The 16,166-nt window shown below is 33.0% G+C and overlaps 1 protein-coding gene across 2 annotated transcripts; it reads right to left on the bottom strand.

The window, feature by feature from the left end:
• Window positions 1-14,521: 14,521 nt before the first annotated feature.
• Window positions 14,522-15,394, bottom strand: LOC107892137 (uncharacterized). Of its 2 annotated transcripts, none has more exons than XM_041077524.1 (2): window positions 14,883-15,394; window positions 14,522-14,833 (listed from the first exon to the last, which is right to left on the bottom strand). In XM_041077524.1, the coding sequence occupies exons 1-2, from the start codon at window positions 15,232-15,234 to the stop codon at window positions 14,826-14,828; spliced, it is 360 nt and encodes a 119-aa protein (XP_040933458.1). In that variant the 5' UTR covers window positions 15,235-15,394; the 3' UTR covers window positions 14,522-14,825. The 2 variants fall into 2 exon arrangements, with proteins under 2 accessions (XP_040933458.1, XP_040933459.1); XM_041077525.1 differs by having other exon boundaries at window positions 14,522-14,837; window positions 14,887-15,394.
• Window positions 15,395-16,166: the final 772 nt, after the last annotated feature.

The following is a 16,166-nucleotide window of genomic DNA, read 5'->3' as shown; positions in this document are numbered from 1 at the left end:
TTATATTTAAAATGGTTAAAATATGATTTTGATCCTTACATTATGCTCAAATTTCGGTTTAGTTCATATGCATTTGTTTTACATAATTGGTACCTCTAGTTTTATAATGTCATTATTTATTCCAAATAGTTAACGGTTTAATTTTTTTGGTTAAAATGTTAGCATGAACTTTTTTTTTAAATATCCCTTCTAACTTATCATGATAATTAAGGTTGAGTATTTGATTGAATTGAGTGAAAAAAGTTCGAGTTAGTCTAGTTGACAAGTCTTATTTTATTATCCTAACTTGATTTAATTTTTTTTTCGAATCAAGTTGAGTAAAATGAAATCCGAGCAAATCAAATGAATTTGTTCAAGTTAATTTTTTTTAAAAAAAATAAATCAATCATACTGAAATCTTATTGATGATATGATTAAATTACGAGTCAAAGAACATAAATACCACATATGTTTGAAAGCTCTTTTAAAACAAAATAAGAGGAAAAAAACAAGATAATTAGTATGATAAACTTGATTTAATAATTTAGATATCAAATTTATCATTTTAGCTTCTTCTTTTTTAAATATAATATAGCGTTTTTAGATTTTTTTTCAATATTTTTTAGTTTTTTTTTTAAATTTATATATACATTTTTTAAAATTTCAATATATATTGAATATTAGATATAATTTTGAATTTTTTTGAATTTCTTTTATAGGACTAATTTGAACATTTTCAAAAGTGTTATAGACCCGAGGGATATTTATATCTATTGGAAAAATTGCTTTAATGGAAACTTTGAGACTTTGAGGAATATTCTCAATAGGTAAATATGGAGAGTTGAATCATAAAATTATGGTTTCATATTCTACTTTATGAGACCTTTACAATGCTATATATCATATGCTCAAAATAGTTTAATGATGAATGAGAAATTGATGCTCAAAATATGCTACATGGAAATATTGTTGAGGAAAAGTAAATGTTTAGATCCCACATTGGTTAAATACCAAACTATGAGATGTGTTTATATATGTAAACCCTCTTAAAAAATAATTTAATGACTAAACTTGTAACTTTGCCTCGTGCGCAGGGGTGCAGTTCCAAACCCGACGGGATTAGGGCGCACCTGCACGACATGAACGACGTGAAATGTTCAAACTCGTCGGGCCCGAATAGGCCTATGGATATTTTAGCCCAACACAATTTTTATTTTTTAATAGCAGATTTTGTGGATATTTTTTCTAAAATTTCAACATTCTCCATGCCTATAAAAGGTCATGATTTCTGAAGGGTTTTACACAAGAAAATAATCTATGATATTTTTCTCTTACCGAAACTCTGTTGCTCTCAAAACTCTTCCTTTTCTTTTTTGTATTTTCAAACATTTCGGTGATAGAAAAAGGCATTGTTTGCCTGTTAATCGTTGTAGAGGTACTACTACTTTGATCATTGCTGTTATTGTATCCTGGGAGACATTCGACCAATGTTACTCCAAGTACCGTAGGAGCGGTCGAATCTGCCTTAAGGAAACTGTGTTTCATAGGGCTCAACGTTTCGTAAAATCTCGATTCTCCTTTATTTCAACTATTTATTATTGTTTTATTTAATTTTCGTATTTGATAAATTACTTATAAATCATTCTATTTATATTTTGCTTCATATGTGTTTATTTATATTTAATTTATTTTGTTCAATAACGTGTTTTGTCTAACAATATCAATCTGTTATTTAAGTTATTCGAATTATTTGGATAGTAAAATTCAACTCATCTTAAATTTAAAAAATTGAATTACTTACTCAAGTTGATTTGGAAAAAACTAAATAACCCAGTTCGATTAACTCGAAATTTGAAAATAAATTTAAAATTTTCATTTGTTTACTCCTAATAGTAATATTGTTTTTCTTTTTTCTTGTGTGTTACAAAGCATGTTTTTAAGAAATAAATTATTTTAATTTTTATCCGAAACAATTAATGAAATAAACTATACACAGAGGCAGATTTAGGGGTAGCAAGGGCTCCGGCCCCTTAACATTAAAAATATTCATTTTAGCTCCTTAAGTTTTTTTAAATTTTTATTTTGATATTATAATTCATATATAAAAATTTTACAATTTGTGTTTCCCAAGTTTTCTAATGTTTATTTTAGCTTGATTTCTTTTATATAGTTTATAATTTTTTCTATTAAATTTAGAAATATTTTTAGTTTAATTTGATAAATTAATACAAAGTAGTACTAAATATTAATTTGATAAAAAAATGTTTGGTAACATTTTTAGTTTAATTTGAAAAACAAATACAAAATAGTATTTAAATATTAATTTGGTAAGAAAACAATGTTAAATAATTGTTGTATCTAAATATAAAATAGTATTTAAATATTAATTTGATAAAAAACATAAATAATTGCAGTATCTAATACATATTAAGCATTTAACCTATTTTGCTTTTTTAAATGTTGATTTGGGTGACCAAGACTAACTTGAATATAAAAACACCTTGTACAGAGTAGGCCTGACCCGGACCTACTTTGAAAATGTCTGTCGCGACGTAAAATCTTTAGCTTGGTCGCTAATTGTGGCGATTTATTGAAAATTTGAAAATAGAATTTCGGTTTTATGAAAAAAAGGGAGTCGCCACCGATCTTTTTTTAGGTGTTATCGGACACCTAATAAATCATCTTTTGATAAGAAAATTCATTTTCTTCTAACAAAAAGAAGGCCAAATTTAGGTCTACGTCAAAAGCCAGATAAAAATCAGAGTACGAGAGTCGGTTACGCGCGAGGAAGGTATTAACACCCTCGCGACACCCAAAATTGGTATCCTATTTTACAAGTGCTGTCTTAATTTTCAAAATTGCAAGTTCAAAGTAACATTTAGTCGTGATCTGGTTGAAACATGAGGATTTTCAATTCTTTTGATTTTCAATTCTTTTGATTTTTGAGAAGGACATACCGTCTTAAAACAAGTCGATTGTTGTTCACCCAACATAGCGATGAAATCAATGACTAAACGTTAAATCAGTACGTTGCCTTATTTATCATAATTAATTTGAAGACATGAACAAAAATATTTCTAGATAGGACAATAAAAGTGATAGAAAACTAACATTGATGTTGAAATAAGATGTGAACTAATATGCTAACTTCGGAACGGATAAATAATAATAAAAAGTTAAAAATATATGAAGCAAATAATATATAAAACATTAACAATGTATATGCGATAATAATAGTAAAAAACAAAAGTAATGGATATGATACTAAACACGATAATAATAGCATTAAACAAGAAATAGAGACGAACATATATAAACATATAATAATAATAAGTAAAGTGATGGAAACATAATATTAAAAACACTAATAATGTTACCTATAGACATACGTATACATATTTTAAATATAAACATGATAATAGTATTACAAAGTATATACATAGTATGATGTTAAAAATACATACATAATATAGAGTTATTAAAATATATATATATATATATAAGATAATATGTAAGAAAAAATATAATATAGCATTTGAAATATATACATGATACATATAAAGATGCAATACTAAAAAGGTATATATATACATAGTATATAAAAATGCATAATGTTAAAATATTTGCATAATATATACATGCATAAATATAATGTTGAAAACACCTATTAATAATGTCACATAAATATGTGGTGTACTGGCTTTAGAGCCCTGACTATTCCTTATTGAAATTTTCCCAAACCTTTCCTCGCTCGGGCTCCTCTCCCCACAGTCAGCTTGATACCCATCCTGGTATTTCTCAACAGTTTTGGCACGGGAATTCTATTTCCCTCAGCGACGAATGTGGCATTGACAAATTCAAGGGATCGGAAGGAACATTCTATAGCATCTTTATTCACTTCAATGTATGGTGCATCAGTAGAAATAGATGCTACAATGTCTTCTTCTCCCTCGACAGTGACCAAACAGCCATCCATGATAAATTTCACATTTTGATAGAGGGATGATGGGACCGCTCCAGCAGAATAGATCCAAGGCCTTCCCAAAAGGCATTTGTATGATGGTGTAATGTCCATGACTTGAAATTCAACATCGTATATATAAGGGCCCACTTCCAGAATGATCTCAATCTTTCCCATGACTTCTCGTCTTGTCCCATCGAATGCCCTTACTGTGGAATGACAGGGCCTTAAATAGGACAGATCCATCGGGATTCTGGAAAGTGTGGCCAAAGGCATGACGTTGAGCGCCGATCCATTGTCGATGAGTACGTTCAGTATTATATAACCCTTGCAGGGGGTTGTGATATGCAATGCTTTCACGGAGCCTCTACCATTGGGTGGTATTTCATCATCACTAAAAGAAATGAAATTATCCGCGTTTAGGTTATTCACCCATCTGTCAAGCTTCTCAACGGATATATTGTTTGCCACGTAAGCTTGATTCAACACCTTTAATAAGGCGTTCCGGTGTGGCTCTAAATTTAACAGTAGAGATAATACTGAGATTCGTACTGGCTGCTTACTCAATTGTTCCACCACATTGTACTCACTGTGCTTGATAAATTTTAAGAATTTCTGTGCTTCCTCCTCGTCTACAGGCTTTTTAGCTTCTTGTTCAGGCACAGTTTCATGCTCATCTTCAGTCACGTGCATTAGTGTTTTTCCTTTCTGTTTCAAGTCACTATTCTTCTTCACAGGTTCGACCTCTTTCGAATAACATCTCCCACTACGAGTGAAATGACCTACTTCCCCAACACTTCCAGTCATGGCTTTGGGTTTTTCATCTTCAGGTGTGACGATATTGACGTCGTATTTCCATGGTACTGCTTTATTGTCCTTGTAGGGGAAAGGAGATGGTACTTCGATTATCACTTTTGGTTTCACTGGCTCCTTCTTCGCGTCATAATAGATTATTAACGGTCGGTCGGTGCTATACAGGAAACTTGACGATTGATTGTCAGAGGTGCATATTTCTCCTCTATCGACCTCTTTACCTTTATAAAAAATCCCAATCTCCTTATTATCCATCATATTTTGCAGTAATCTCCTGAACTCCTCGCAAGATTGAATGTCGTGCCCCTCAATTCCATAGAATTCGTAAAAACTTTGACCTTTTGCATTTCTTCCTTCGAATACTCTGTTAAGATGACAGAGCAACCCCTTTTCAACTAGCACCTCCCAGATTTTCTGCAGAGGTGTTCTTATTTCAAAACCCATCTTCTACTTTATCGTTTGTCCTCCTCTCCCACTGTGCTCATATTCCCTTCGGTGTGGTTTGGGAATGGGTTTCCGGCCGTACCACTAGTACCATCAAATCGCAGAATGCCCGCATCGATGAGTCCTTGAACTCTCCTTTTGAAGGCAAGGCAATTCTCCGTAGAATGCCCCTGGTTCCCAGCATGGTATGCACAACTAGCATTTGGATCGTACTATTTTGGGTATGGAGGTTTAAAGGGTGCCAAAAGTTTTGGGTACAATTCCCCATACGACACAGGAATAGGGGTAAATTGCAGTCTCTCGGGATTGGGCCTTGCTGGTCTTGGTTCATTTTTGGGTTGGCTTTAAGCGAGTAGAGTGTTTTGTGGGAATGTGGTGACGGGCCTTTGGTTGTTCGTGGCGTATATGGGGTAGGAAGGAGGTGGTGCTTGGTAGTAAGGGGTCTAAGGAGGATAATAAAAATTTGGAGGAGGATAATTTCGAGGTCGGGGTTGGTTTGGATATGGATTAGGGGTATAACGGCTTCCCATTCCCACCATATGGGCTTCTGGTTCTTTCTTCTTCATGGACGCTGCCCTTTTTGAACTTTCTGAACCTTTCATCCTCCCACTTTTGATGGCATTCTCGATAAGTTCTCCAGATATTACGATATTCGAAAAATCCTTCGTAGCACTTCCCACCAGTTTGTCATAGAAAGGCGCTTTTAACGTGTTGATGAAAAGGACCGTTATCTCAGTCTTAGTCAGTGGAGGCTCCACTTGGGCCGAGATATCTCTCCCCCTTTGCGCATACTGTCTAAAGGTTTCTGCTGGTTTCTTTTCCATCATTTGTAGAGTCATTCGATCAGGCACCATATCCAATACATGCTTGAACTGCTCGCAGAATGCTGACGCCAAGTCTTTCCAGGATCGGATCTTTTCCCTACTAAGCTGGTTGTACCACCGAAGAGCCGATCCTACTAGACTATCTTGAAAACAATGTATGAGTAGCTTATCTTCGTTCACATAGCCGGTCATCTTCCGCCAGAACATGATGATATGCGCTTTTGGGCATCTTGTCCCATCGTACTTTTCAAAATCAGGCACCTTGAACTTCGGAGGCAGAATTAGATCGGGCACTAAACTGAGTTCTTTAGCACCTAGTGCGGAGAAGACTTCAGTGCCTTCTATCGCTTTGAGTCTTTCCTCTAGGCTCCTATATTTCTTATTCGCATCGTGATTATCCAATTTCAACCTGCTATCTCTGCTAGATCGTCCAAATCTGGAACAAGTGGATCAGCAGGACTAGCCTCCGGGTTTGATACGAACGTTCCTTACCCCAGATGAGCAGGTGGCGCAGGTCGTTGCTCCAGGCCTATAGGTTCCCATTAAACGTACCCTCTTTGTGTTGCGTGGGCGTGCGGTGGAGTAAATCCTGGCGGATGGGGCGGATCCTGATCGTGATTAACCCTTGACTGTGGTTCCACAATGTCAAGGTTCATAGGTCTCTTTCCTTTTACTAGAGCTGACATCATTTCTATCATCTTGGCCAGTTGGTCCCTTTGTTCGAGCGATTCTTCTCGAGACCTCACCATTAAGTCTCTTGTCTCTTGCTGCAACTTAGCCAACTGCTTTTGTAATTCCCTTTGAATTCTTTCCATCATTTCAATCCTTTCATTGAATTCAGCCTCCATTACTCTAGCTTGTCGGCACGTTCTATACGAATGACGTGGTTCCAGTCTTGTGGTATTACAACTGCGAATTGTATGTTTTAACCTCAGCGAACGATTATGGGATATGCAATGAATGAATGAATGCATAAATGTTAAATGAATGTTAGTCATGAAAGAAATGCAAGAAGTTGGTGTTGATTTCAAGATAGTCCCTTTTTAGGCATTTCTTTCATCAAAAGAGTTCATTACAAAACATTTTGCCATTTTCGATTCAGCTATTACACAAACTCCTAGCTATATCGCCATATTTCTTTACTCGTGCTAAGAATTCTGATATGTTCGATCTTCGACTTGGAGGGAATTGGCAAATGAGAATTTCAGCTTCTTCCGATAGTTGTACCACGTGCATGGCTACCCCACGAATTTCATTTATCAAACAGCTAAGTTACATTTCTTTTTCTTAGAGGCCCTCTTCGTAAGCACGAATGTCTCTATCATATTGACTATTCTTTTCTTCCAAAGCCTTCAAGAGAGTATCTTGCTGTTGTTGACGATCTTGCAGCATATCTTCTAAATCTCGTATCCTCTCTTTTAGTTCTTGACGTTTAGATCGACTAATCATTATCTCGGCAGACATAGCTTCATATTCGGCATTCTTCTTCCTTAGTTCTATCATCACCCGCACAGCCTTTTCCTCCTCTTTCTTCGCTTTCCCTTTCCAGAATTCCATCCCTCCTTTGATGTTGCTAATTTCTTCTTTCCATTCTGCCGACGACTTGCCCAGCCCACTGTTCTTTATTGTGCTTCTTAACTTCTTATTTTCCAGATGGAGATCCCTTAAGTCATTTCTGATGACTTCAGCTTCTTTTTGTACTTTCTCGGTTCTGGATTTTTCAATCTGAACATTGATCTTCAATTGGTAGTTTTCCTCTTGAAGAGCACTAAGGTCCCGAGACATCTTGACCTTTTCTTGTTCAAATTCTTGTCTTGCCATTTCTAACTCAGATGGCACTTCTTCCTAGAAAGGATTCTGGACGGTGTAGTTTGTTGACGAGATTTGTTGACTGTTCACCCGTTGCTTCCTCCATATGTCTTAATCTTAGGTGAGAGTGTCAGTGTATAAAGCTAATTTCATGAGATGAATTCTTTTCCAAGACTTTGCGATAGCTCGAACCCTCTTCATATATCCCTCGCCCGCAAAAGCAAACTCAGACTGTGCTAATCCTCCAGTGGCGGGTATGAATTGTCGTGAAGAAAATTGCCTTTGGACTAATAGCGGGGCATATCCAACTCCTCCCCATAACCTGAGTAGTGGTACCCAATCTTGATTTCCAACCTTGTATAACAGAACTGACGGGCATATCGACAGTGCTCTCCAGGTTACATCTTCGGCTCGAAGGTTCTGAAAAACTGAAACCCAATGCTCTTCAATGACGTCTTTTGGCCATTCTCTCTCAAGATAGGCTTCCAAGGGAGCGAAGGTTTTTGAAAACATGTAGTACGGTGTGCGTTCTACTTTTCAGGCTCAAAATCTAGACATTGAGCAACTGTGCACATCCGATAAAAGGTCTCGGCCAAGATAGTCGGGACAGGGTTGATTCCTTGCTTTAATCTTTCGAAGAAATCTACCACCGCAACTTCTATGTGTCCAAGGACTTTCGGGAAGATGATCAAACCGTAAATGGCCAAAGCAAATAGATTTACCTTTTTCAACATGTCGGGATGGTTCAGAACCAAATCTCGTAGGGAAGACCATGGAATGCAAATTGTTTCATTCTTCTTCTTTATCTGTTTTTCGGCCCATGCGTCAGTCATGTCTGTCAATCTCACCAACTTTTTCTTGAAGGTCATCGGCTTAGGCTCATTCACGTATACTTTATAGAATTGCACATTTTCAACACGAAGCAAGGCAACGTACTCCTCTATAGTCGGAGTCATGTCTTCTTGATTGAAAGTAAAACATAGGTAGGCCGGATCCCAAAATCCAATCATGGCTTGAATCAAACGCTCATCTATGTTGATAGCGATCAAGTGGGCTATATCTCTGTACTTCCCAGTGAATATACCCATAATGTCTGAGTCCCACTGATTCCAAATCCGAACCAAGTCTTCAAGGTTATTTTGGTGAATATTCACAGTTACGTGCTCGGGCAAATTGGCAATACATCCCTCCACTAGACTATCCCCTTTTTCTTTCTGAGTTTTTAAAGACCAGTCCCGAACCACGACATTCTTCTCGGTTGTTTGTATAATTGACTCTTCCATGAGAAACCTGTTTTTTGGCAACCAATCTCTAGTCAACACTTTCCTAATATGATGCCTACAATGCATGATGCAAAATAAGAACACAGACAAACATCTTGGTTAGTACAACAAGTATGAATTACAGAAAATCAAAATAGAAAGTGTAAATGTCAAAGAAATAAAAAAAGAAGAGGCGTTTCTCCCATGTACTTATTTTGGTGACTATTAACAGACGGAGGTTAGGCATGGCTCTAATTAGGTGGCTCGTACGGTTCACTATATGTGGTTTCGGTTCTATACAGGTACTCGAATTACCCATACTGTCATCTACTAAGATTAATATGAAGCCTCGGTCGTAGCCCATCACAGGCTCACAAGTTCAATTTGAGGGATCACATTTACTTATGCCTATGCGGAGGGAAAAGTTAACTCACGAAAGCATAAGTCATATGTAACCCGAAAGTATTCACTAGCCTGTGCGGAGGGACGGGTTAACTCACGAAGGCATAGCGTTTACTTTCACTTAAACGGACGGAGCCCGGGTAGAGAGCTCATGTTATGCAAAATGCAAGTGCACGGTGTGTGGGGAGAAACTCACAAACCTTTACGTTTTATTAAAAAACTAAACTATAAAAACTAAAAAATTTAGAGCTGAAAACCAACAAGATAAAACAAGTTAGAAGAATATTTACAGCATGATGCAAATGCATGAATTTTTTTGAAAACAAATTTTGAAGATCACGACTAAATGTTAATTTGAACAAGGAAGTTCGAAAATTCTGACAACGCGAGTTTAATTCTAGACACGACTCTCAAAAAGGGTCCCTAGTGGAGTCGCCAGCTGTCGCGACGTAAAATCTTTAGCTTGGTCGCTAATTGTGGCGATTTATTGAAAATTTGAAAATGGAATTTCGATTTTATGAAAAAAAGGGAGTCGCCACCGATCTTTTTTTAGGTGTTATCGGACACCTAATAAATCATCTTTTGATAAGAAAATTCATTTTCTTCTAACAAAAAGAAGGCTAAATTTAGGTCTACGTCAAAAGCCAGATAAAAATCAGGGAACGGAGTCGGTTACGCGCGAGGAAGGTATTAGCACCCTCACGACGCCCAAAATTGGTATCCTATTTTACAAGTGCTGTCTTAATTTTCAAAATTGCAAGTTCAAAGTAACATTTAGTCGTGATCTGGTTGAAACACAAGGATTTTCAATTCTTTTGATTTTCAATTCTTTTGATTTTTGAGAAGGACATACAGTCTTAACACAAGTCGATTGATGTTCACCCAACATAGCGATGAAATCGATGACTAAACGTTAAATCGGTACGTTGCCTTATTTATCATAATTAATTTGAAGACATGAACGAAAATATTTCTAGATAGGACAATAAAAGTGATAGAAAACTAACATTGATGTTGAAATAAGATGTGAACTAATATGCTAACTTCGGAACGGATAAATAATAATAAAAAGTTAAAAATATATGAAGCAAATAATATATAAAACATTAACAATGTATATGCGATAATAATAGTAGAAAACAAAAGTAATGGATATGATACTAAACACGATAATAATAGCATTAAACAAGAAATAGAGACGAACATATATAAACATATAATAATAATAAGTAAAGTGATGGAAACATAATATTAAAAATACTAATAATGTTACCTATAGACATACGTATACATATTTTAAATATAAACATGATAATAGTATTACAAAGTATATACATAGTATTATGTTAAAAATACATACATAATATAGAGTTATTAAAATATATATATATAAGATAACATGTAAGAAAAAATATAATATAGCATTTGAAATATATACATGATACATATAAAGATACAATACTAAAAAGGTATATATATACATAGTATATAAAAATGCATAATGTTAAAATATTTGCATAATATATACATACATAAATATAATGTTGAAAACACCTATTAATAATGTCACATAAATATGTACCTATATATATATTAAAGATATATACATATACTAATATTAACAACAATAATAGGATAATATAAAAAATACATACATGAAATAGTATAAAAATATATATAACTAATAATATATATATGAAATAACAATAAAATATATGAATAGTATGATACTTACAAATATATACATAATATAATTATTTAAAATATATATATACAATACAATAAAATATACAAATAATATAATATATAAAGAAAAAACATGATATATGAAAAATATAATTTTTTAAAAAAAACCTAAATAAGAGTATTAAAATAAAAAAATAAAAAATAAAAAATAATGAAGAAATGAGTAAAATAATATACATAATAATATAATAAGAAAATAATATTTTTATGATAAGTACTTAAAATATCTATACGCATATATGTATAATAATGATAAAAAATAAAAATAATAGTGAAGATAAATAATATAATAATAAATACATATGTACATAATAGTAAAACAACGAGACATTTTAAAATAAATATATATATCTAAGTATAATATAATAATAATAATATAATAATATTATTAGAATAAAGTAATTAAAATAATACTGTATATAAAAATGTATATACATACATATATAATAAAACACACACTAATATTATATATAATAATAATATTAGAAATAATAATAACTAGAAATAATAATGCATTAAAATAATAATATTTAATAACTAGAATATTAATAAAAACAATAATAATAATAATAATAGAAATAATAGTATTAATAATATTAGGAATGATAAAAAAATGAAAATAAATAAATAAATAAAAATGAAAAAAAGACTAAAATTGAATTAAAATCAAAGTTTTAGGGGCGAATTTGAAAATAAAAGGAAGAGAAAGGGCTTATTTGAACACGCGAGAAACGTAAAGGGACCAAAAGCGCAATATTCCCAGTCATTAAAACGCTGCGTATGCACGGGGACTAAATTGAAAACCTCAGAAAATTATGTGGCCAAATTAAAAACATGAAAGACTTAATTGCAAAACATTTAAAAAGTGGAGTGGTTAAATGTGCAAATAACCCCTCCCTTAAAAAAACGCGCGGATCCTTGCTGGAGCGGGTCGGGTCGACCGGACCCGGGGCCAAAACGACGTCGTTTTATTTAAAATGAGGGGACCAAAACGCACCGTTTTGGTCCCTATATAAGACAAAAAAAAATTTAATTCATTTTGAAACGAGGAAAAGAAAAAAAAGGGGGAGAGAAGAGGGAGAGAAGAGGGAGAGGAGGAGGGAAGGGATTCCGGCCAAAGGCCGGTTACCGGTCGGTCATCGGACCATCGTGCACCGCCGTCGCACCGCAGCGCCGGCCACCGTACACGATGGCCGAAAATCGCCTTAGGTAAAATTTTTTAATTTTTCTTTTTATTTTTAAAATTTGTTTTATATTTTTTTATATGTTTTAGTATATATATGTAGAAAATAGGCCTAGAAAACGAAACTAAAACAAAAAATATATATATTACCTTAGGTTTCTAGTTTTTGATTTTTGATATCTTTGATTCTCTGATTTTTGAGTATTCGAATCACTGCTTGTATGTGAGTTGTACTCTAACTTAGGTATTGATTTTCCCTTAACATTCGAATAAACACCAAAAAGAAAAAAAAAAGAAAAAGAGCCGACCCTTTTACAATGGTTTTCATGGCTTTTTATAGCCTTTACATGGTCTGTTTCTTATTGTTGCATGTCTGCTTGACCTTGCAGGTGAGTTGGTGGCCGGTGGAGGTGACCATGGGGCAGGTGGCACCAAGGGATGGTGTTGGCAGAGGCAAGTGGGAGGGTAGTTGCGGCGCTGAGGCAAGTGGGGGGAGGCTAGGGTTTGTGATAGCTTTTTTGAATTTGGTTTAGGATTTGGGTGTAATTGGGCTGTTGGGTATTTGGGTTTTTTTAGTGGGTTTAATAGATTGGTTTAATTGTAATGGGTTTTGCGTAAGGGTTATTGTTTAGGTTTGGTGTAATGTAAGTGGGCCAAATTGGCCTATAACAATGTCTACTTTATATAAATAGCCGACTCCCTTTATAAATAATTCCAACTTCCCCCTTGATTATAGAAATTAACTAATGACACTAGAAATTCTATCACAAGCGTATGCATGCGAAAACGACATATTTTGAATACAAAGATGTGTTTAAAAATTACATACAATAAATTAAAAAGACCAAAAAGACTAAAGTACCTTAAAACTTTAACTTATTTTAATTAAGAAAAGATATTTTTGTAATTTTCATAATCAATCTGGTGCCCCATTAACTCATGACACCAACTCAGTCATAGACTAAATAATAGTATAGATCATATATGATTGATGAAGGTAATAAATTGCGCATATTAAAGTAAACATATGAAAAACATCAAATTTTAGCTTTAGTTAAGTGATAAAATTAAAGTTTTATGTGGGTTCAAATTCCACCATTTGTATATTTTTATTGATTTTTGTTAAATTAAAAAGGTTAATGTACTCTCAAATAATGTAACTTAAATTAATTACAAAAGAATATTTCAATAATTTCCATAACCGAGTTGGTGTCTGGTTGATTCGTGATACTAACTCAGTAAATGACTTAAATAATAACTAGAAATCATATCGCATATGAATGTGTGTGGAAACCACAAATGTGTATTTAAAAATAACATACAATAAATAATGAAACATATGACTTAAAACTAATTAGTAATAATTACACATGAAATATGTATGTACTAAATTAAAAATTAGATTTAATTGTTTATCATTGTGTTGTTATTAATCTTGAGTTATTGTCGAGTTAATTTGTGGCACCAACTCAATTAGATACGTTATTAGTATATACAATTGATGGAAGTAATAAATTGTGCATAATTAAAATTAAAATGTATAAAAATATCAAAATAAAGCTTTAACTGAGTAATAAATTAAAAGTTTTACTAGTACAATTGTTCGAGTTAAAATCTCATCATATGCATATTTTTATTTTTTTCTTAAATGAAAAAGATTAAAGTACCACGAATAATATAATTTATTTTAATCATTTTCATAATTTAACACTCAAGTTGATGACTCGGTTGAAAGTAATACCAACTTAATAAAACACTAAATAATAAAAATAAAACCACATCAAATTAAAATAAAAAGCTAAATATTAAATTTTTATATAATAAATAAACAAAAACTATAAATTACCATCATTTAATAAAATACATATACAGATTGATATTGATATTACTGTAACTAAAAAATTCACAATTATAAATCATTGGGTTAGATGAACCAAACTATTGCCCTTTACGGATTCTATCTTGAACGATCTAAAAAGGTCAAAAACAAGTGTCACGATAAACAACACGTGTCTTACATTTGATGACATTGACTTCTTACATTAACTCCCATCCCCCAACTGTCTTCTGCTAATTTTTTTTTTCTTTTTTCACAAAATTCAGACACAAATCTCTTTTTGATAGTATTGAAAACTGAGTTTTCCTAACTTACAAATTGGAATGCCACATGCAACATTAGCAACTTGCAATTGAATCATTTGCACAAATGAAATTAAGTTTTCCATAAATGGAAAATTTTTCCCATTTTCATACAACATATTGCAAATGAACCCCAAACTTAATAAGTTGAATCTTAGCTTTGGAACCCTTAGGCTATTTTGTATTAAAAGAAAAGTTGCAGCTACCCTGTATGAGTCAAGATCTAATACAAGAAAAGGCAACACACACACAATTTCAAACCTTCAAACATCAAGCAATCCTAGAGAGAGAACACCTAGACGAAGGCAAGCCATTTAAAGCAAGGCCTCCATAAGATTTTTCAAAGCAGTATTTCATGGTTGTAGGATTGACTTGAATAAACATATAATTCCCAGCAAAAAGATCACCCAAATGGGCTTGACTTTCTTTAAATCTCTTCACCATCTTACCAAATGAAACCCTCACAAGCTTCACTTTCTTCCTCAACAACCTCCTCAAGCTTGGAACCTTAACCCTAAACCTTTTCTTGACAGACACCCTTTTGAGCCTCACGCATGGCCTTGGTCTTCCCATCATCATCAACCTCTCTGCAATTTCATCAGCTTCAAGCACATGGCCTTCTTCTTCTTCATGTTTCAGTCTGTGGTATGAAAACTTGGTAGCTGAGGCCATTTCAATGGTGGAATTTGGGGGGGGGGGGAGGTGTTTCAGAAGCTGAGCTATAGAACTGAATATAACCCAGAAAGGATTTGTAAAGAAGGGGTGGCTGGATAGTCTCTTTCAATGGGTGAGGAAACTAAATGGAATGAATTTAATAAGGTTGTAGTAATCTCCATTGAGATACAGATGGTTGGTTTTGCTCTAACAGTTGTGTACATTAAATGCTAATGTTGTTTGGTCATATGTGGTACATAATGTCTTTCTACCTATCATTTAACATAAATTATTAATAATAATAATAACAACAGCAACAATAATAAGTCTTTAAACTACTACTAAACAAGTAATTATACTTTAAAACTACCACTAAACAAGTAATTATAGGTTGGTTTTTGAGATTGTATTTTCTACTTTCCACTCAAAAAAATAAATAAATTAATCCATATACATTAAATTAAAGTACAATATATTCCTTCAATTAAAAATTTTATCTATTTTTAATATTAAAAATTAATCTTTATACGTCAGCATGATATACTCGTGGTAAACCGTGTCTCTATTTGGTTATTCCTTTGGATACGCCAATTTTTAATAGTACATATAGATGGAATTTTTAATAAAAATAACTAAATTGTTCTTTGATTTAATGTACAAAAATTAATTTACTTATTTGTTAAGTAATCTAACTCATATTACAGAGGCCTCTATAATATTTTTACCATTGTTTTACTTTTTTTATAAGCAAATACATATTTTTTTGACAGGATTAAATAAGTACTAGTCATGAAAGTTTTTAATTTTAATTGAAGAAATAATATTTTTCATTTATAAATCATTTGTGGAGTTTGGCATAATGAAATCAATAAAAGTATACAGGAATCCTCCATATTTAAGGGTGGATTGCATTTCGGCCTTTCTACTGAAAAATGAGTAAATTAGTCTTT

The sequence above is a fragment of the Gossypium hirsutum genome, chromosome A09 (assembly GCF_007990345.1).
Source record: "Gossypium hirsutum isolate 1008001.06 chromosome A09, Gossypium_hirsutum_v2.1, whole genome shotgun sequence".
NCBI classification, from domain to species: domain Eukaryota; kingdom Viridiplantae; phylum Streptophyta; class Magnoliopsida; order Malvales; family Malvaceae; genus Gossypium; species Gossypium hirsutum.
Note: the sequence above shows the minus strand (reverse complement) of the source record. Positions and strands in the feature narration are given on the sequence as shown.